Raw genomic sequence first — 22,318 nt, forward strand, 5'->3', positions numbered from 1 at the left:
GGAGGAAACCCACGTGGACACGGGGAGAACATGCAAACTCCGCACAGAAAGGCCCTCGCCGTCCACGGGGCTCGAACCTGGACCTTCTTGCTGTGAGGCAACAGCGCTAACCACTACACCACCGTGCTGCCCACACCACACATCTCATCTCATTATCTCTAGCCGCTTTATCCTGTTCTACAGGGTCGCAGCCTTTCCCAGCTGACTACGGGTGAAAGGCGGGGTACACCCTGGACAAGTCGCCAGGTCATCACAGGGCTGACACATAGACACAGACAACCATTCACACTCACGGTCAATTTAGAGTCACCAGTTAACCTAACCTGCATGTCTTTGGATTGTGGAGGAAACCCACGCGGACACGGGGAGAACACGCAAACTCCGCACAGAAAGGCCCTCGCCGGCCACGGGGCTCGAACCCGGACCTTCTTGCTGTGAGGCGACAGCGCTAACCACTACACCACCGTGCTGCCCACACCACACATTCAGGAGAAAAATAATCCATTAGTGTTAACATAATTTTGAGCAACCAAAGCAAATTCTCTGTATGTGAGAACATATTCAGCAATAAACTTGATTCTGACATTGACAGATGTACAAATTAATCGTCGAATTTCACTTTTATTCCTGCAAACCAACAAATATCTCTTTTATTTGTTCATTTGTTTTTTTTTTTTAGTATGTTATTTAACCAGTAAACATGATTAAATTATTATTTCTGACTTGGTGTCAGACGCCCTTTGTGTACAATAGAGGAAACCCTGTGGCGCTACGCCGCCATCTTGGACAGGCAATCAGTCAGTCAGCCTCCCTCCCTCCTCCAGCTCAGAGGAAACTGCAGATTCGTTCTGAAAGCTCACGGCGTGAAATTAACACCACAGCCTTTGGTAAGGACTTGAAATATGTTTAATTATGATAGCAATTTTGTTTGACATTACAATAAAATTATCACGGGGGAAAAAAAAAAAAAACAGGTCTGGGTGTAGCTGTTTAGAGTGATTATTTGGAGTATAAACGCCTGGGATAACCGGTTAGCATGGTAGCTAATTTTACTCAGGTAAGCTTAGCCTTCTACTTAGCATTGTAGCTAATGTAGGAAGCAAATTGGTGGAGTCTCTGGGAAGACTGGAAGCAGGGTACCGGATTGTACACGCGTTTTTATTTATTTATGTAAATTTTCTATACTCGAATTATTACATACTCGTCGTTTTTTCTCTCTTTTATCTAGCTAGGTTTATTAATGGTGCTAGCTTTGTTTTAGCATCCGTATAGACTAGTGTGTATGGGATGACTGTCCGAATTGCTAGTCATTATCTACATATGATTTTGTTTGAGTTTATTTAAATAATTAAGTGGACGTTTTGAATGTTCTCAGTGAAAGTGAGTGAGTGAGTGTTTGTTTGTTTGTTTGTTGCATATTATATATATTTGTATACACCTGCGGCTAGTTCTGGCCCGTCAGACACCTGCCATGAACGCGCGCCGCTCGTTCATGAGCTCCAAGGCTGTGTTTTTACTCTTTGCTCTGTAATTCTGCCTGTATTTGTTTTGTATTTACTTTTCCTCCCGGTGTTTGGGCCTTGTTTTCCGGGTTTATTCCCCCCCTCTGCTTACTCCAGTTTTGTTTTTTCCACCCCTGACCCGGTGTCTGTTCCTCCATCTCCCTCTCCTCCTCCTCACAGTAAGCGTGTAATATAATAGGCCTGATATTGATGAAGCTAGTTATATGCATCATGCTGTATTATACAGACTTCATTGGTGTATTCATGGTGATTAAAACACTACCTGTTCATTTCTAGAGGCAAGTTAATATTTCAACTAAATCGCCGTACCCACGATATTCGATATTAATGGTCATATCGTGGTGATGATTTGCCGATTATATCGCCCATCCCTAATTCCATGATGCATCATGCATAAACACCCCTATTAAGAACTGTAGTTAGGAGGATTAACTGTTAATTACCTCTAGGTTAAACAAACAAAATTTAAAGGTATTGTTTAGAAGAACCCACAGGTTCAGTATAGCTTACTGTATTCTTCAAGATTCATGATTGGGTGGCACGGTTGCTTCACAGCAAGAAGGTTCTGGGTTCGAGCCCAGCGGCCGGTGGAGGCCTGTCTGCGTGGGTTTCCTCTGGGTGCTCCGGTTTCTTCTACAGTCCAAAGACATGCGGTTAGGTTAATATGGGACGGCCTTGAGCGAGGCACCTAAGGGCCTCTGCATGCTCTTGCGACAAGGCTTTCGCGGATAGCTTTTCGCAGACAGTTGTAATTTATCGTTGAGCGGGGAGTAATAGGTGTGCGCGATGTTATTCACCGCCACAACGCAAGGGGGCGCGAAATCGCTAGGAGTAGTTGGTGGGTGTGGTTAGTGGAGTGTTTATCCTCTGGTTACTTATAATGACTAGAACTAGAGTCGTATAGATGTACGTACTTCCTCACTTCCTTGATCAACTGCTCTTCGTGCTGCTCCATCTTCGCTCGTGTTTTTAAAAATGGCCGTCGTGAAAACAAACCAAACCGGGAAAGTAGGGAAGCGGAAGTGCGTGTACAGCGGATGTAGAGTGGACCAATCAGAGCCCTCTTGTCTGCGAGGCTTCTGCGGTGGTCACAATTTTTGGGAGGTGCGCGCAGAGCATCTGCGAAGGTGGGGAGGCTACGCAGACGCCATCTGTGACACCGTCTGCAAGGACTGCGTTGTCAGCATAAATTGGCCTTAACTCCCAACTGCTCCCCAGGTGCTGTTAGCATGGCTGCCCACTGCTCTGGGTATGTGTGTGTGTGTGTGTGTGCTCATTGCTCACGTGTGTGTTCACTGCTTCAGATGGGTTAAATGCAGAGAGGAAATTTCACAAGTGTGTGATGAATAAAGTTGTGCTTTCTTTTCTTTTTTTCTTTCTTGATTGCTCTTGCGAGAAACTATGCTTTCTCATTCATTGAGTAGAGAGCTTCATCTGGATTTCTACAAAAATCCAAAATGACCCTCGTGCTTGTCTTGCCAATCCACTTGGCACTGCTTGACTTTATAAATAATTACTCTTCTACAACTCTCTACTGTAATCATGCCATTTGGTTTCACCTAGATGAGGATGGGTTCGCTTTTGAGTCCTTTCAAGGTTCCTTCCTGTTGTCGTCTCGGGGTTTTTTTTTTCCCTTCCAATTGTCACTTCTGATGCTCATTAGGGACAAATATAAATCTATATCCAGATATCTATAAAGCTACTTTGTGGTAGTTTCCATTGTCAAATGTAAATAAAACTGAGTTTATTTATTATTAAATTGTAACAGGAAATAACTTGCAGAAATAACTTGCGGGCGTTCCACAGCACTAACTGTAAATGGTTAAAAAGTAAGCTGTTATTTATTAATAAAAGGTCATCATTGACAGGCTGTTTTTATATACAGTTTTTCCTATAATGGCATGAAGTTGTTTTGTGTACATAAAACAGAATTTTGTGTGTTTGTTTCCAGGAGCTGCCTAAAATGCTTCACCTGTTTATTTTAGATGCGCTAATTAAAGGCCCTGAAAACACAATTTGTTCACATGAAACCGTTTCCTGCTACTTCGTGACTGTATATATTTTTAAAATACCAAATTTGTGCTACGAACACCAGTGCGGTGCGTTAGGTTAGACCACAGCACGGTTGAATGCTCAAATGTGGAACAGTGGACGCTGCACATAATTTAAGACTAATAATTAACAGATTAAAGAAAGTGAAACCTGTTTAACGTTTATCGAAGGAGTATCGGGTGTAAGCCTCGTCATGATGCTTGGCAAAGTTTCAGAACTAATGTCGGACTTCTTCTTTTGCAGTATGAGCTGATAAAGCTAGGTGTCTGTGAGCATGGAGGAAATATTACTATTAAGTTGAAGAATTTGGTTGGAGTATATGGGAAGTGTAGTGCTAGTATTGCTGCAGTACAAGATTTGATCTTGTCTCATCCAGGGTGTATTCCCTGCCCAGTATTCCCAGAGACAGACTCTGGATCCATGATGACCCTCAAGATGAAAGAACGTTACTGTTTCACTCACTCACTGTGTCTCATTGCGGTTAAGAAGTCATTTTGCTTGTTATGTTGGATATTATGGTTTAAAATGTGGATGAGAGAGTGTGCTGTTCTGCAGGAAAAAAAAACACTTGAGATTTCTGCTTTCTGAATCAGGGAAGTGCTGAGACAGCAGACTGATCACATGCTTTCCTCTCTTTCTCTTTAATGCAGGTCTGCACATTGAGTTTGATAAAAGTGGAAGCTTTTATCAGTTTATAACTCGACATTGTGGATATAGGCTAGGTCATATTTCTGTGCTGCGAGATCAGATTTGTGGTCTTGGCTCAACTTGCAAAGGCAAGTGTTTGCGTTATTACACTGTCAGTCTCGTCAACTTTGTGGTCTAATGAAAGTGCCACATGATGCAACATGAGGGTTGTGAAAGCAGTGTTGTATTGTGCTGAGAGCTTACAGTTTTCGAATGGGGGGGGAGAATGCATCACAAAACAAAATTGTTCAGAGATTTTCCACAACGGAGATCAATGTAATCTCAAAAATGGGTGCGAGTTCTTAAGTCTTTGAGACTAGCATACGGACTTGTCATGTCTTCAGTTCAAAACTGACTGACTCCATGATGATAAGATGGCGTAAATGCTTTAGTTCATCAGTTAGTGTAATTATGGTGTGTTTTTCTGGATTAACACGTGGTTATGTAGCGAGCGGCTACAAATGCCTTTTTAGTTCAACAAATCAAGGTAATATAATCAAGTCATATTTCAGAGGCCTGGGCAGCTTTTAATGTATAACACGATAATATCCTCTGGCTTGCGTCTCGTCTTATTACCATCTGGACGTGCTCTGTTTCCTTGCTGAACAAAATTGGATTAGTGATTCTGAGAGATTTTTTTCCAACAGAGCCTGATCAGAGCTCTACATCATATCCGCAGCTCTCTGCCACAGTTGTTTCGTTATTTATTTAATTATAAATTTATTTAACCAGGTATGTGCTGTGAGGTGAAACTTGTTTGAAATACAAATGACCAATTCACTGGATACTTCTGAATGCGATCTGCTTTTTGTTTTGTGCCACTCATTGAGTGGATCTAAATAAGCTGTTTTTGTTCAGGCTATTCCTGGTTATAGTCAGCAGAATTACACCACTAACATGCCCCAGTGACTGTAGAAAGAAGGAAAAAGAGCAAGGTGATAAGTTTGTACACACTAACAGTATATAGGGTTATATAGTAGCTTCTAAGATGCACTAACGTAACATCAGCTTTTTTTTTCTTTTTTTACTGAGTCTGAATCAAGGTGGAATTAACTCAGTTCAGTTTCTCACAAAAAAGAGATCCTTGAATTTCTTCCTAATTTAGTCTTGATTAGTTTCCTCTCGCCAGTTAAATCTTTCTGGTTATGACAACAGCCAGGGTGCAGGCTCTTGTGTAATTCCTCCAAGACACATGAAACCAGCCAACCACATCTTTTCAAAGTGCTGCTGCATCACAGGGCTGTGTAATGTACTATCCGCTGCCTTCTGCATTCATGGGCTCACAGACACTCATGACACTGGACATCTCTTCTCATTATCTCTAGCCGCTTTATCTATCCCAGCTGACTACGGGCGAAAGGCGGGGTACACCCTGGACAAGTCGCCAGGTCATCACAGGGCTGACACAGACAACCATTCACACTCGCACCTACGGTCAATTTAGAGTCACCAGTTAACCTAACCAGCATGTCTTTGGACTGTGGGGGAAACCGGAGCACCCGGAGGAAACCCACGCGGACACGGGGAGAACATGCAAACTCCACACAGAAAGGCCCTCGCCGGCCACGGGGCTCGAACCCGGACCTTCTTGCTGTGAGGCGACAGTGCTAACCACTACACCACCGTGCCGCCCCCGACACTGGACATATTAATGTTAAAAAAAAAAAAACCTGTACACACACACACACGCACACAAAATATCTTTGTAGAAAGAGAGCGTTATGTGCAACCATAAAAACTCTCAAATATTCACCAGATAATCTAGTAGTCGCTAATAACCTGGAGTCTGCTGTGGTTCTAATCAGCAATAAATTCCTGTTTTGATGATCTTTATATACTGTAGCTTGTGTATGTTAGCAGTGTGACTGCTATTTTGTCAAAGCTGTTTCCGTTTATAGTTTGAGACGCTGTATTCTCGCTACTGGAAAGTCTTGGTAAACTAAGGGTCAGATTGACATTTAGACTCCAAGTAAGTGCCATTAAACCTCAATCAATCTGATTTCTGAAAAAATTGTTATTCCATTTAGCATCGTCCAGGGGCACAGAGTGGAGAAAACGCATCATATTTTAGCTTATGAAATGCTCAAGAAAATCAGATGGCATGATATTCCATTGAGAAAATGGAAATTTCCAACGTCTAAGACTGATTGTGCACACACCCCCAGTCTAAACTGCATATGCACATCCTGGACAGATTGTGCACCTTCGACTCTGCCAAATATGTTCTTTTCTGTTTGCAATTTATATAGCGGTTTTAACATTTTCATAGTCGAAGCTGCTTTACAGGAATCCAGAGGTGGTGAGACAGCAGTTAGTATGATTTACAAATAATCATGTATTGAATTGGAGCCCTGGGATGAGCACAGAGCAGTCTCTGTGATCATAAGATGTGCTGATAAATCTACAGTGAGATGACTAACTTTTTTCTCTTTTTTTTTTTTTTTTTTAGAGCCACAATGGCCACTGCACCATACAACTACTCGTACATTTTTAAGTACATCATCATCGGTAAGTATGAATGAGGCAGTGTGGGGGTAATAAGTGGGTCAGACGATGCTGTTTCATAGTCTATATTGTCAGACTGCATTCTGTTCATCTTTAATCCCTCAAGACTGTGCATATATTCCTTTCTCTTTGTCCCTATGGCTCTAGTACTGCTGGTAAATTCCTTTCTTTACTCACACTGTCGGAGAGAAGGGTCAGTGTACTGTGTGACACATTACCATTACATTTCTGTGTGGAATGTAACACATGCCTTATGCTCTCTCTTCAGGGGATATGGGGGTTGGGAAGTCATGTTTGCTTCACCAGTTTACAGAAAAGAAATGTAAGTACCACACCCAAAGTCACCGTTTCAACCCGTATAAGGCATGCAAGGGTGATGCTTTTCTAAATCCGTGATGTGGCTCTTGATGGTGAATAGTGCATGATGAACGTCGTCTCCATAATGAAAGTTTAGGACTATTGAGTGAGGGAGCAGAGCTCCAGATGCGCCACCCGTCTTTCACCGAGGATGCATCCTGTATCACTCTACACAAGTGGGCCATTGAGAGCACAAAATAAACAGGAACTTGTGCAGTCTGAAGAGACATGGTTACAGAGTGTGACAGAGAAACACTGTCAGCTGTTCTAGTGTCTTAGCTTTTCTAGCTGAGGAAATAGGAAATGTTTTTTAATGGGAGGAAATGGGAATAAATCTTTCTAGGTGTTCATTAACTTAAATACAAAACTATGCTGCTTTGAGTGAAATTGAACTCGGTGTTTTTTGTATGTGCAGAGGTGCCACAGTTTTGTCGTAGCATTTTATGGCTTTTGAACCTCCAGCAATAGCTAAAACATGAGTCAAGTAAAATATGAAGAAAATTATCCTAACAGAAAAGAGAATTTGCTGAAGGACACGGTGTGAAAGATGCTCATTTGCTTTGGTAGTGCTTGCTTTCATTTAGCTGACCTTTATCTAGGTGAACTTTGACCTGTGAATTTGCAAGTGGACCAATGTAAAATGAAGGCGGGACTGAGCTCACTGGTAAAGAGCAGGACGGCGGCATTTTTACTGTTAGTATGGCGCTGCCGTCTTGTCCACCCACACAATGGGGATTTTTGTGGATTTTTTTTTTTTCCCATCTCTGTCTGTCTGTCAGTGTTTTCTTATTAAGTGTTGGCACCTCTGTGGTAAATCATGGTGTGGTTACTAATCTGAATCCAGAACTATCTGTAGTCTTTGTCTGTTTCCCGTCCCATAAGAGTACCAGTAAAAGTATGAGGCATTTGTGGATGTTTTGGGGTGATGACATCATTTATCAAGTGTTGCTTGGAGCAACTATGGAGTGTCTGTCGTTAAGGCCTGAGTTACTTTATATCTAGGACTGTTTTTAAAAATTTCAGTGGGAATGCGAGGAACAGTATCGAGCATTATTACTGAAGGTTGCACTGCCATGCTTGTTGTCTGATGATTCATGGTGATTGCATTAGATCTGCACTATTTCCAGCCACATCCTGTTTGCTACTCTTGCTACCCTGGCAAGAAAGATAACCAAAATTAGCATATGTACTTTGTTACGGCCCACTCGGCAATGAAAAATGACAACAGAATGAAGGATTGTTGATTTTGTTCCTGTGTAGTCCAGTAAAAAAGCCCTGCGTGAATACATTCTCACTGAATCATCTGCAGTGTCCAGCTGGCTCATCTATGTGAAATGCCTGATCTCTACAGTTCTATTTATGAGGCTTTTTTAAAATTTTATTTTTCTCCTTGGCCGTCATTAAAAATGATGTAATTCCTTGCTTGTCCCCTGCAGTCATGGCAGACTGCCCCCACACAATCGGCGTGGAGTTTGGAACGAGGATTATTGAGGTGAGCGGGCAGAAGATCAAGCTGCAGATCTGGGACACGGCAGGGCAGGAGCGCTTCAGAGCTGTGACGCGCAGCTACTATCGGGGCGCCGCTGGAGCGCTCATGGTGTACGATATCACCAGGTAGAAATCTGCTCATCCCTCAGTGTATTGTGTAAGCGAAAGGTGATGATGCAACGGGCAACCAGGTGAGAGAGAGAGGGCAACAGCCAATCAGATAAGAGCAAATCTATTGTCAAGGAGACAGACACCGTAAAGATGGACACTAAAGGCCTCTGCATGCTCTTGCGACAAGGCTTTCGCAGACAGTTGTAATTTATTGTTGAGCGGGGAGTACTAGGCGTGCGCGATGTTATTCACCGCTACAACGCATGGGGGCGTGAAGTCGCGAAATCGCTAGGAGTAGTTGGTGGGTGTGGTTAGTGGAGTGTTTATCCTCCGGTTACTATAATGACTAGAACTGGAGTCGTATAGATGTACGTACTTCCTCACTTCCTCGATCAACCGCTCTTCGTGCTGCTCCATCTTCGCTCGTGTTTTTAAAAATGGCGGTCGTGAAAACAAACCAAACCGGGAAAGTAGGGAAGCGGAAGTGCATGTACAGCGGATGTAGAGTGGACCAATCAGAGCCCTCTTGTCTGCGACGCTGTTTGCGAGGCTTCTGCGTTGGTCACAATTTTTGGGAGGTGCGCGCAGAGTGTCTGCGAAGGTGGGGGAGCTACGCAGACGCTATCTGCGGCGCCGTCTGCGAGGACTGCGTTGTCAGCATAAATTGGCCTTAAAACATTTACAGTGGTCACTTTTGTCTTGGCTTCAGCCTTTATTTCGCGCAAGTAAGGATCACTTCTGCAACAAAACTGAATAGATGTTCTGGCCAAATGATAAATTGCCATTATTTTAACATTTTAGAAGTCAAAATAACCATGTTATTCTGTTAAACACTTTTTTTTTTTTTTTTTTTTTTTTTTAAATCTCTCTAAAAATGTTACTAGCCTCAATCACATGCTATAACTGACACATCACAAAAACATAATTGTTTAAATCTCATCTCAACAAAAAAGGACATGGACCAGGAGCTGGCTGCTGAGGAGGAAAAGCAGGTGACTGAGCTCTTGAAAGGCTTTCTTTTTTAGATCCTGAAGTTTGTACTGTTTTGCCCTCGGGGCTCCACAAGTAGTCATGCTCTGTATGTGAATTAGATCAGACAGTAAGTCAGACAATCTCTATTACAGCTCACAAAAACAAAAATCATGAGCTGCCCATCACTTTTAACTTGATGCAAGAGAGCTAATGTTATTCCTGCATAGCTAGTGACAGCTATGTTAGCAAAAACCACCGCTAGTTACCTAAATCCAACTCAATCTCTATGGAGCGGTGGTTAGCTAACGGCAGTTTATATTTGGCTGAAGAAAAATCGATGTTTTAATTACAACCTGAGCACATGTCTGTTGGTTTTCTAAGTATTTGAGGTAAATTCACCACTTTGGGTTTACACACAACCTTAACGGCATAAAAAGATAAGTTCTTTTTTTTTTTCTCTTCCCCTCTATCACTACGTTCACACTGCAAGGCTTAATGCTCAATTCCGATTTTTTTGTGAAATCCAATTTTTTTGTGAGGTCGTTCACATTAACAAATATATGCGACTTGTATGTGATCCTCAGTATGAATGAAAAGCGACCTAAAAGTGTTCCGCATGCGCATTGCAGGATACGACGACGTCACACGCAGTGAGCATGGCCAGTGTTTACGGAAGTAACCTAAAGTTTCCTGTGTATGACAGTAGCCAGCATGGAGTACCTGGCGATGATGCAGTTGTTGTTGCGACGGAGCCAGAACATGCACAATAGCCTGATGTTAAAGAGGAGGTTGAGAAGGAAGAGGGCAAGGGTTTTGGCTCAGGTGTTCTGCGGGGTAGTGACTGCAACCTCCGTTCAAAGGAGCATCAAAGCCATGTTGTAACTTTTTTTTTTTTTGAGAGACCCGCCACCTACTTCAGTGCAGAATAGTGACATTTGTGGCTTGTTGATGACGTGCAAGTCGGATGAATGCGACCTGGCGGTTCAGACTGAAGTCGCATATGAAAAGATCGGATAGGAATCGGAATTAGGACCACATATCCAAACGGCCTGGGTCGGATTTGAAAAAATCGGATCTGTGTCGTTCATATTGTCAAAAGATCGGATACAGGTCACATATGGGCGAAAAAATCGGATTTGAGTCACTTCAGCCTGCAGTGTGAACGTAGTGTTTGTTCCACTGCTGTTGAGACGCCGCCATCTTTGTTGAAAATTTCAGTAGCTCTCAGGTGGTCATGCTAACACTGATTGGATGATCTTAAAGTTGCTCAAAACGATCGAAATTGTTGCCCGGTCTCAATGGGAGAGTGTTGAGGTACAGTTGCCCAAAAAGTTGTCCTGTGTATCATCACCTTAAAGTGCATATCACGGGTAAATTCAGGAGCAAGATCAATGTAATTCTCCTATTTTATATTAAACTTTGGTCAAATATCTGTCACACTTTGCATTTTGTGCCATTTTTTTTTTACCTTGTGCAATACCAGAAAAATTCAGTTGAAATCAAGCCATTTGTGGCGAATTGGTCCGCCTCTGAAAAAACTTGGCATTTGGAGTTCCCAGGAAACATTGATTTTCGTGGCGTCACGTGCGGGACGCCTCCTTCTGAATCCTACGTCAGCGCTGGTTTATTTATGAGAAAACGACCTGGTGGTTTTCTGCAAATTTCTTTATTACATAATTATTAAAATGGTTAACAGATGTATCGTCGGAGGGTGTAGCAACACCAATCTTGACGGGATTAGTACTCATTGTTTCCCAAAAGATCGGACAATGAGAGAGAAATGGGAGCGCTTGGTCTACACAGGCTGTGCACTGAAACCGTGCAAGCTCTCGCAGCCTGCTGGCGCTTCCGCAGGTGACATCACGAATCTGGCTCCAGACTCCCTTGGGATTTTTCCAGACGCGTTTTTTTTTTTTTTCTGCTGTAGACAGATGGCCTTGTGCAAAATTACCCTTCTGGATGAGTGTGTAAAGGGACATACTTTCATATAAAAAAACGAAATTGGTCCAGAATATGCACCTTAAGGGTTAAGTGCAGCTGTGTGTATTGAAAAGCAAGGTGGGTCAGAACTGAAGGCTTGTTTCAGTGAGTCAAATGGCAGAGTCTCACCAAATGACTCCTTGCTTTTTTTTTTTTTTTTTTCTCCCCCCAAAACCAGGCCAAAATGTTGGTCTTTACCCATCAATCACCTAAATTGTTCAGTAAAATCTGAATATACTTTCTGATTGTGGTAAAATAAATACACCTCGGTGCCAAGCTCACTGTCTGACCAGAAACAAAAGCCTCATTCAGGATGTTTATTTTTAATGAGTGTACCAGTGTATGAATTTATTTTAGATAGCGATAGTATTTGCACACCTGATGGTACAATGCAATGGATTAAAATTTTATTCATTGGCAAACACTTTTTTTTGGGGGGGGGGAATTAGTATTTAGACAGGATCCCCCTGAGCAGTTGAGATTAAGCTCCTTGATCAAGGGCTTGATACAGTGGTTGGTTTTTGAAGTCACGACTATCGATCCTTAGCCCGATATCTTACCCAAAGTAAACCACACTAGGATAGTGTGGTTATGCTGTTTATATAACACGCGTGCGCTCATCACTAAGGCAGAATAATGTGACGGGTGTTTATGTGCCGTCTGTCTGCTGTGCTCCGCTGGTATGGTTTGTCTTTCCAATTGCACTCGTAACTAGTGCTCTGTTTCTGTCTCCTCTTTTCTGTCTATCACTCTGACAGGAGAAGCACGTATAACCACCTCAGTAGCTGGCTTACTGATGCCAGGAACCTCACCAACCCCAATACTGTGAGTAGACTTCTGTAGGAGCCTTTTTTTCCCACCTTTTCCTGTTTTCAAATAAACTGTGGTAAATATTCCTCGATGCCAAGCGCAGTGTTTCGCTCTCAGACCCAAATGAAAAGCCTCTTTTTAGACCCTTGTATATTTAATGAGTTTACCACTGTCAGGATATTTATTTTAGAAAGTGACAGGGTGTGTGTGTGTGTGTGTGTTTGTTTTATACAGGTGATCATTCTCATAGGTAACAAGGCAGACCTGGAAGCCCAGCGAGATGTGACATACGAAGAAGCCAAGCAGTTTGCTGAGGAGAACGGTGAGATTATGGGAGTCAGCACATGCACATAATGCAAATTATTATCCATGTTGCACCTTAACAACACATCAGGTTCTTGTAAACATCTGCACACAGTAGCACTGCTCTTGTTTTACTCATTTCCATCCTCTGATCTGCAGGTTTGCTTTTCCTGGAAGCCAGCGCAAAAACGTAAGTAATGAAGGCCTGCGCATGCTGACTTTAGTTGTAGCGCTGGGTTGATGAGGAATAAAACATGACGGGGCATGCTGTTGAAGGATAAATAGACATGGTGTGATGCAGATAGATGCGAGTATTATTTAGGTCTTTTATTCCTCATCCCCCACAGCAATTTGCCAAGAATTATTTTTTTATTAATATAAATTAAACAATTGAATTAATATTAAATTTAATACATTCTTATCCATTTATAGTTAATTAATGCACTTAAAGCTGTGGAACAAATTGGTTCCTGTTACCACTCACTTTTATAGCCACTATACAGGCTTATAGTACTAGAGTCCAGGACTCGTGCCCTAATTTTAAGGACTCGACTTAGACTTGAGCACTGATGACTCAGACTCGTGGATTAACTGCATTCGATTCATAAATTGGAGACGAGGACTCTGACTTTTTTTTTTTGGTAACATGCCGTAATAATTTGGCATAAGATATTTATATCTGCATTAGTTTTTGTACCAATTTCTTGCAAGAGTGTCACACCTGCGCACCTTGGTGCGTGCATCAGATAGACACTCCGGACAGTGCATACGCCAAGCGGACTCGTGTACGTGTGACGTAAATGACTCGCACCTGCACAGGATTAAGGCGCAATCAGCGCGCCTATATAAAAATTGTGAAAACACACTTGCTTTGCGAAGTATTGAGTTGCGTTGCTGATACATTACCGAGCCTTATTTCCTTGTTTGGTTTCTTGATCCCTGATTTCCTGTTTCTCGTCTTTGATTCTGTCGAGTCTACGATAGCCTGCAGGCTTTCGTCTAAACGGGGGAACAGGGGCGCTGCGCCCTCTTACTCTCGGCGTGCGCCCCCTTACCGACTCCGTGAAAACATCCCAGCAACACTACGTGACAATGTGTCTGATCATCAAATATGTTATAATTGCTCCAAAAAAATTCCAATCATAGTAGATACACCACCAGACGGTGCAAAAACAATCCGAATTGGCGGTTTCCAGACTGAGGCGCCATGTTGTTTAGTTGTTTACTTGTCGCGGCTGCTCTCGCGAGATTTGACATGGGTTACATACAAGGTCAGCTGACTTATAGAGCGAGATTTCTCGAGACTGAATGACCTTTCACCCACCGGCACGGGAGCTTTTGACAGAAGTAGTTCGCGAGTTGTTTTTGTTGACACTTGGGCATTTAAAGATGTCATCCCGCGGCACGAAGCGGAAGAAAGCCAAAGACTGTCCGGGGCAGAAGAAGATTACTTCTTTCTTTTTCAATGTTGACAGACAATTTGTTACAATTTCCCTCTCAGATAGCCTCAGAATGTCCCATTGGAGCATTTTTCAAAGGCTTTGCACGGCAGGGAGGGACAACCGGCACCATCCCCCTCGCCATGGTGAGCGCCCTCGTACTAAATTTTTCTAGAAAAAACCCTGGCCTGTTTGTGCCTCGCTCAACCAATCTCCTGTTTCATGATTTTGCCTGCCGTTCTGGATTGTTTACCTGTCTTCACTTGTGTTAATAAACACACCTCCTGCACTTGCATCAGTCTCCAACCGTCTCTGACGGAATACTTCACGCTCCCTGATAAAGAGAAGCACATTTACTTGTTCATACGTCATGTTCAGGAACAAACTAATGTTAATGGCACTGAAACAGCCATCGTCAAATGGAGCGGTTGGAGTCTTGTGGACTCGGCTTTTTTTTTTTTAAATGACTTGGACTTGATTCAGACTTGAACACTGGACTCAGACTCGAGGTTTAATGACTTGACTACAACACTGCCACTATATACAGGTGTTCCTCCAAAAGCATCTCTCTTGAAATTAATAAGAGAACATTTGCTTGTCATGTAAATGAAACAAAAGAATAAACTCTTCTGTCCTGAAAACTTGCTATTAGAAAGTGCCGTCACTGGAGACACTTTAATCCATTTATTATTAGCCTGAGAGCATCTTCCATACAAATCCCAGTGAATGAGCTGCGACTAGAGAAATGATAATGTATTAGAGCGAGTTAATATATTAATAAATATAAGCAAGTTAATAAAACTTGCGATTTGCCTTGTAGTCAGAGATACTGTCAGAGCTGCTGCTGCTGCATAAACAACAATCGGGACCAGCTGTGGTATAACAATAAAGCCATAAGGGTCACAAATCTGTAGATCGTTTATTTTAGACATATATCTAGTTATCTGTTCATTAGAAAAATGAGCCGTGTAGTCCGTCGGTTGAAATTGATCCGTTCTGTACACGAGTGCAGCAGTATTCAGCGGTGTTTTTGACCAACACGATGGCGGTTGTGTACTTTCCGGTCACGTGGCTGCAAGATCTCTATATACTGAAAGAGAAGATGCTACCATTCACTCCATGCCCTTGGTCGTTGTGCACTTTTCCAACATGACTAAACACACATCTAAGGCCACTGTTGGATTTCTGAAGAAGAACAGGGTGAAAGTGATTCAGTGGCCAAGTACGTCTCCTGATCTGAACCCAATCGAACACCTATGGGGAATTCTGAAGAGACAAGTTGAGCATCACTCTCCATCCAGCATCCAGTCACTAAAAGAGGTCATTGTTGAAGAATGGAAAAAGACTGATGCTGCAAAATGTCGCCAACTTGTTCATTCCATGCCTAGAAGACTTGGTGCTGTCATTAAAAATCATGGAGGCCATACAAAGTACTAGATGTAGTAGTTTTCGTTGTGGGGTGTACTCATTTTTGCACCACCCTAATTTGAGTAAAACTGAAAAATGTGTAATCCAAGTTATATTATTAACCTTACTTTCACGTTATAAGTTAAACAGAGGTTATATTAAACTTGTGTTCATTGAGATTGTTTAAAATGTTACTTTTCAAAGGGGGTGTACTCATTTACGCTCAGCACTGTATAAAGCCTGAAGTCTGGGTTATTACTTTCCAAATTAAAGTTTGTTTTTGCTTGTGTGATGGCGCAAATCATCCAGATTTTTATGGTTTCAGTGCAGCTGCTTACGAATGTTGCTTCTAATCGCTTCATGGCTAGGTAACTTTTTTTTTTAAATAAACTCGATGAGTGCATTTAATGATAAACAACAAACCACCCACATGCGTATGTTTGTACAGCACTTTGCAAAAATAGCAGTTTTTTTAGTTTGCAAACAGTGCTGGGGGTGAAAAATGAAACAGAGCCAGTTACAAACTGGTTTGTAACAGTAAGTCTTGGGCCCTGTCCACATGGCAACAGATTCAGGTGAATCTGATAAAATTGTTTATCGTTTCGGCCTGGCGTCCACACGGCACCGGCGTTTTGGGTGCCCCAAAACGAAATCTTTTGAGAACGGGTTCCAGAGTGAAAAAATCTGGCAACGGCGCCGTTGCAGAGTCGTCTGGATGAGTAGAACAGATTTGTTTACGATGACGTCACAACCACATGACTCAGTGCTTCACGCCGGGTAGAAGTGTAATGAACTCGATGCGAGTTGTCAACAAATCCTATAACTTGGTTCATGAAACTCACTTACAAAATATTTTCACTGTGAATATTTGTGTAATGGTGCAAAGTGAGAGAGAGAGAATAGCCCTTAGGGCAGAGTCTTTAGTCCAAACACTGCGGAAGCAGTACCAAACCGTGTACCACCCATGTGCTTTCCAAAAACAATCCCGCCAGCAAAAATAGGGGGGGAAAAAAGGAGCGATCTCACCTCTTCAGATGTTGGTTTAAGTCCGACAATAAATTCCTCAAAAAGGGCGTAGAAGAACAAAGTAATCCATCAACGTGTAGCATTCAATTTATTCCGGACCATTAAAGAATTCTGGAGGATCTCAATGTTGGCGTACCGGCTTCCATCTACCCCCATTCATTCCTCTTTCCGCGTCTTTCGTTTTACGCTACTGATTAATAAACAAAACTTTGTGGCTAATGCTACAGAAGAAGGGGTTTATGTGCATGCGTCTACTACTTCTATTGTTCTGGTGTCTCCGAAGGGACCGTCTTACAGCGCACGTAGAGGTGTGGCATGTGTATTGCATCGTTTTCAGCAAGCGTTGCCATATGAACCTGATATTTTACTGATCCGTTGCCCATGTGGACGCGATATTTAAAAAAAAAAAAATCTCGTTGTCGTGTGGATGTAGCCTTAGGCCGAATCCTATTTCACCCCTTGGACCAACCCCTTGGCCCTTCCCCTCCATTTTGCGCGTTCACGTGAAGGGGTAGGGGTATCCCAATCCCAGTTAACGCGGAGGGGTAGGGGTAGGGCTTCTGTACCCCTCCAAACGGAGATTTTCCTGGAGCTGACTCCGAACGAAGGGGTTTGAGTGATTTCCCACAATGCCATGCGGATTTCAGCGAGATTTCATGCGGATTTCAGAAAGATGGCGGTTCCCGCGGCGAAAGATTGTCATAAATGTATTTTCTCCATTATTTACGTGTTTTAAGTTGTTATCCAGAGGAAACACGCCGCTTGATTCGCTTTCGAGCTGAGAATGAGCAGCGATTTCTGAAATCCAAGCTGCTGCTAAAAAGCTTTGGGAGTGAGTATTGTTTTCGGTTGCTTGACTGCGTACGTTTTGTTCTGTTATTCTCGCTTTTATTGTTTACATGAGTGTTCTGACACCTCATTCTGTCGGATGTGGTGCACGAAGCGCCAAAGATATCCCATTCAGTGGTGTTAGTTAACAAATCACACCCTGCCAGCAGAGATTTCTGGCTCTGACTGTAGCGGCTGGTCGCAGCCAATGACGCATTTGGTCGCGTTTTGCTAACGTAAACGCTGACGGAGGTACGCGATGACGTATGCGATCGTTGAAGGGCTATCCCAATACGTAGGGGTTGAATTTCAAGCCCTATCCCTTGTAGCTCAGTTTCAAGGGGAAGGGCCACGGGGGAGGGGTAGAAATTAGAATTGGGATTGGGCCTTAGTCTACATAAACACAAGTACACTGCCTGGCCCAAAAAGGTCACCATTTGGATTTAAATAAACAAATACTTAAGAGCCTTTGATTGGATAATTACTGCAGTAGTTAATGCGTTTCAATTGGTTGTTTTAACCTGAGCTGATGCAGTGAGGAGCTTCTCATTTCTTAAAAAGAAGACGTATCCTGTGGTTGTGGAAAAGATATTACTGTGCGATATCGTTATTAATTAAAATTCCTGGGCAGTGGAATTACAGCTTATTTTCCAAAGTGAAACTAGCACAGTTCTCCTGATGAAATAAATGTTTGATCAGGAGCCAACTATCGAGTGCATTAAAGTAGCCATCTATAATAAACAGATGTTCATGGTAGTGTGTGAGAGAGATGTCTTTATAAATGTATCAGGTGCAGCAGCGCTTTATTAGGCACCCCATATCATTGGTCTACATTTTTTTTTTTTTTTTTGGATACTCAGTCCAGATCGTATGCTTGTTGTTCTAGAAGCGTTTAAAGCATCAGAAATTATGCATTGTAAATGTTTCTGTAACCTTTTATTTTAATCCCTTGCTGGCCGAAAGGCCCGAAGGGGGATTATGTCGTGATTGATTTCTGTCCGTCAGTCCTAGGAAGGATGCTCACCTTCTGAAATCGACTCCTCTGACAATTTTTGGAGGAATTTCACGAAGCTTGACGAGGCATTATGGCAGTAGTACGCATATTATAATTTAAATTGTCTTGTTTTATACTTTGACAATTTCATGCGTGTTTTCCTTCTGAAATCAACTCCTCTCACAATTTGTGGAGGAATTTCACCGAACTTGGTTAAAGGCTTTGTCGGTAGTACGCATATTATTTTGTTCAATTTGGTCGCATTTAACCAGAGTTGTGACCCTTGGTTAACAACCTTGTACTTTCACAATTTCATGAAGGTGTACTTGCCTTCTGACATCAACTCCTCTCACAATTTCTGGACTAATTTCTCGACGCTTGGTAAAAGGCCTTGTTATATGACGGTAATACGCATATTACAATTTAATCTCATTTGTGAAAATTTTTACCGGAGTTTTGACCCTTGATTAAATAACTTGTACTTTGACAATTTCATAAGGGTGTACGTTCTTCTGCAATCAACTCCTCTCTCAATTTGTAGAAGAATTTCACCAAACTTGGCAAAAGGCTTTATTATATGACTGTTATACACACGTTAAATGAAATTTCAATTTGGGCAAATTTTACCAGAGTTACGCCCTTGATTATTAACACACTTTTTGGCAATTTCATCAAGGTGCGCTTGCTTTCTGAAATCAACTTCCCTCACAATTTTTAATCCCCTTCTGGCTGAAAGGCCTGAAGGGGGATTATGTCGTGGCGATGTCTGTCTGTCTGTCTGAGGAAGGGTGCTCACCTTCTGAAATCAACTCCTCTCTCAATTCTTGGAGGAATTTCACAAAACTTGACGGGAGTTTTTTGTTTTATGTTAGTAATACACACGTTGCAGTTTCGTTCAATTCAGTCGCATTTTACCAGAGTTATGGTCTAGTTGCCAGCAGGGGATATCATGCTCTCGGAGCACCCACCTTTTATTTTCGCATCATGATTCTCCAGGCAGTAACTGCTCAAAATGCTGTATTTCCTCTTGGTGCATTAACACTAGCTTGGGGAAAAAAAAACTTTTTTTTTTTTCAGCATTTTAGTAGTTGGATGGAAACGTGCACCATGGTCACCTTAGGCGTGTTTGTTTTCCACAGAGGCGAGAATGTGGAGGATGCTTTCCTGGAGGCGGCAAAAAAGATTTACCAGAACATTCAGGACGGCAGCCTGGACCTGAACGCGGCTGAATCAGGGGTCCAGCACAAGCCTTCTGCCCCTCAGGGTGGCCGGCTAACCAGCGAAACACAGCCTCAAAGGGAAGGATGTGGCTGCTAATGACCAACACTACCTACTCGACCTTCTCATCCCCTCTCACCTCTCCCATCGCTCCAGCCGGCCTCGTCCTTTCCCGACCTGCAGGGGTGTGTGAGAGGCCAACGAACAGAGGCAACTACACACAGGCTCGACTGTTTGTCCGTGATCCTTCCCCTCTTGTCTTACTTGGTTTGTCCTTTTTCTCTCGTCATGCTTTGCCTGAGTATCGGCCGATATTTATCTGATACTAGTCAGAGATTTGAGAAGCGTCAATGATGGCGGCATGATGGTGTTCAATCAACGATCTGTTGTGTTGGTCAACACCGTGAATGAATGTTCATAAAACATCAGTCAGAACTGAAAACGCGTCACAGTATTGGCCACAATGCCGATACTCAGGATCAGATGGTACGTCCATTATCCCATCAGATTAACAGGGTGTGTTTTATTATAGTGTGTTGATTCTTGGATGTTGGAGAGTCTTTCCTCTGTCAAAAAAAAAAAAGACACTTTACAAAAAGGCACGTCCCCTCACTTAAAAGATTCCCAATATTTTTTCCATCAATTTTGTGCTGGGCCTCCTTTCCACCTCCCCTCTTCTGAAAACCATGTCCATTAGAACTAGAACCAGCATCTGATTTGTTGCCTTATTGTCTTATGATTCATGATGATATAACCAACACTGTCTAATCTTATTTTCCATCAGAATTAAACATGCAGTTTTACACTGTTGCGACATTTTATTATCGATCAGCGTGACAAGAAAAAGCTTCATTTGTGAATGCTGTGTGGTAGATGCGCTTGTTCTGGCTGTAAATTTGACCCGCCGCTGTCATATAGGCTTGTATAGAAACACTGGATCACAGAGGGTGTAAATCTACCGCAGAGGGTTGATTTCACTCATTGTATCATAAACACTTAGAAGCTGTATATATGGCTAAATATGTCGGGGGCAGGGCGTAGAGCAGCACTCTTTCCATTGTACAGTGGATATCCGAGTCACTGGTAACCTTCAACTAGGAAATTCTTAACATTTTCTATGACTAAACGTATGTGTGGACACACTCTCGCTTTACTCACAGGGTGTTCAGGTTAAACTCCACCACGCACCTCCTTTTGGCTTATATACGGCAAAGTCCTCCAAATTCAGCTCTACACTGGAAGTTCTTTCGAGAGCGCAGAACGCTGCTTAAAGCTGAAAAGCAATGAGTAGAGGAAGGGAATGTGGGCTTGGTGTCTCTTCAGTGTCTGAATAACTACTTCTGACCATCAGTTTAAAATGTACACTTTATACATACGCGTACATTTGAAGGAGCTGCACCAATGTTAAAATGCATTCTTGCGTGTATGATTAAAAATGTTGATATTTTGATTTTAATTATAATAAAATGTTCTAAACGGAAAATATTGTATTCGAGTGTGTGTTTGGGGATATGGTGTTCCAGGTATTAAGCTCCAAGCTGATATCTTTCTTGCTTCACGATATGTCGAGGTCATGATGATGAGTCAGTGATGGGATGGTGTGAGGTGGCCCTGTTATTCTTACCACTGCAAATTTTATTTTCCAGTGATTGATATAAAAAAAAAAACCACACACACTTCAAGGGACCTGAAGTAAAGTGAAACATTTGACGAGACATTCTCATGTTATAACATCTTTAAACAGTTGTTCCCTCACTAGCCTTCCTTCCCCTATCGGTCTTGAGGCAGACAAAAAACTGCTTGCTATGTTAAGGCCCGGTCCCACTGCACTTACGGATGCAAAGAGGATGTAAAACGTAAAAAAATCTTTGCCATCCGTTGGAAAACGCTATGCATCCGTTGTGTACTCATTGCATACGTGCTTCATACGCTCTATCCATCGAGCATCCGTCCACTGTGATTTCATCCGCGCAAAAAATTTTGAGCTGCACAAAACTTTTAGAACGGATGAACTTTCCGCCGTGTACGATGTAAATCCGCGACATATACGAGCAACAAACGTTCTATGTCCGTTATCATCCGTTAAACGTCTGCTGTATCCTCTCTGCATCCTCTGGGCATCCTTGCAACTCGCATCCGCTGCAGCTGAAAACGGAAAGAGGGAGGAAAGATAAGGTACATGAAACGTCTATTCATCGTTAGTAGCAGGGAAATAGAAAGGATGTAAGCGTATGCATCTCGTATATAAAGTATTCAAAACGGACAAAGCGTTTATATCTGGGATGTATCTCGTATATTTAGGATGTCTGGAGTATGTCTAGAGTACGTAGAAGGACACCTAGCGGACAATCGATATTTTGTATAAAAAGGGGGAGAAAATCATCAGTAGTAGAGATGTATCGATGTAGCCGCCAGCACGTCTTTCCGCTTTATGTTGACGGCGTGCGTGCTGCATCCCCTTTATATCCGCGGAGCAGACGCAATTCATACCCCCCGCATGCGCAGTGAACGGTCTGCATCCGATATACATCCGCGCAACATCCCCTTTGTTTCCGTTAGGCGTACGTGATGCATCCCCTTCATCCGCTATGCATCCGCTCTTTCTGCTATGCGTCCGC

At 42.5% G+C, this 22,318-nt stretch overlaps 1 protein-coding gene across 1 annotated transcript; it reads left to right on the forward strand.

Annotated features, from left to right (window-relative positions):
- Positions 1–794: 794 nt before the first annotated feature.
- Positions 795–21,183, forward strand: rab14l (RAB14, member RAS oncogene family, like). The gene is made up of 8 exons (XM_060912816.1): positions 795–887; positions 6,712–6,770; positions 7,036–7,089; positions 8,561–8,738; positions 12,434–12,500; positions 12,720–12,807; positions 12,948–12,978; positions 19,622–21,183. The coding sequence occupies exons 2-8, from the start codon at positions 6,719–6,721 to the stop codon at positions 19,797–19,799; spliced, it is 648 nt and encodes a 215-aa protein (XP_060768799.1). The 5' UTR covers positions 795–887; positions 6,712–6,718; the 3' UTR covers positions 19,800–21,183.
- Positions 21,184–22,318: the final 1,135 nt, after the last annotated feature.

The sequence above is a fragment of the Neoarius graeffei genome, chromosome 28, assembly GCF_027579695.1.
Source record: "Neoarius graeffei isolate fNeoGra1 chromosome 28, fNeoGra1.pri, whole genome shotgun sequence".
NCBI classification, from domain to species: domain Eukaryota; kingdom Metazoa; phylum Chordata; class Actinopteri; order Siluriformes; family Ariidae; genus Neoarius; species Neoarius graeffei.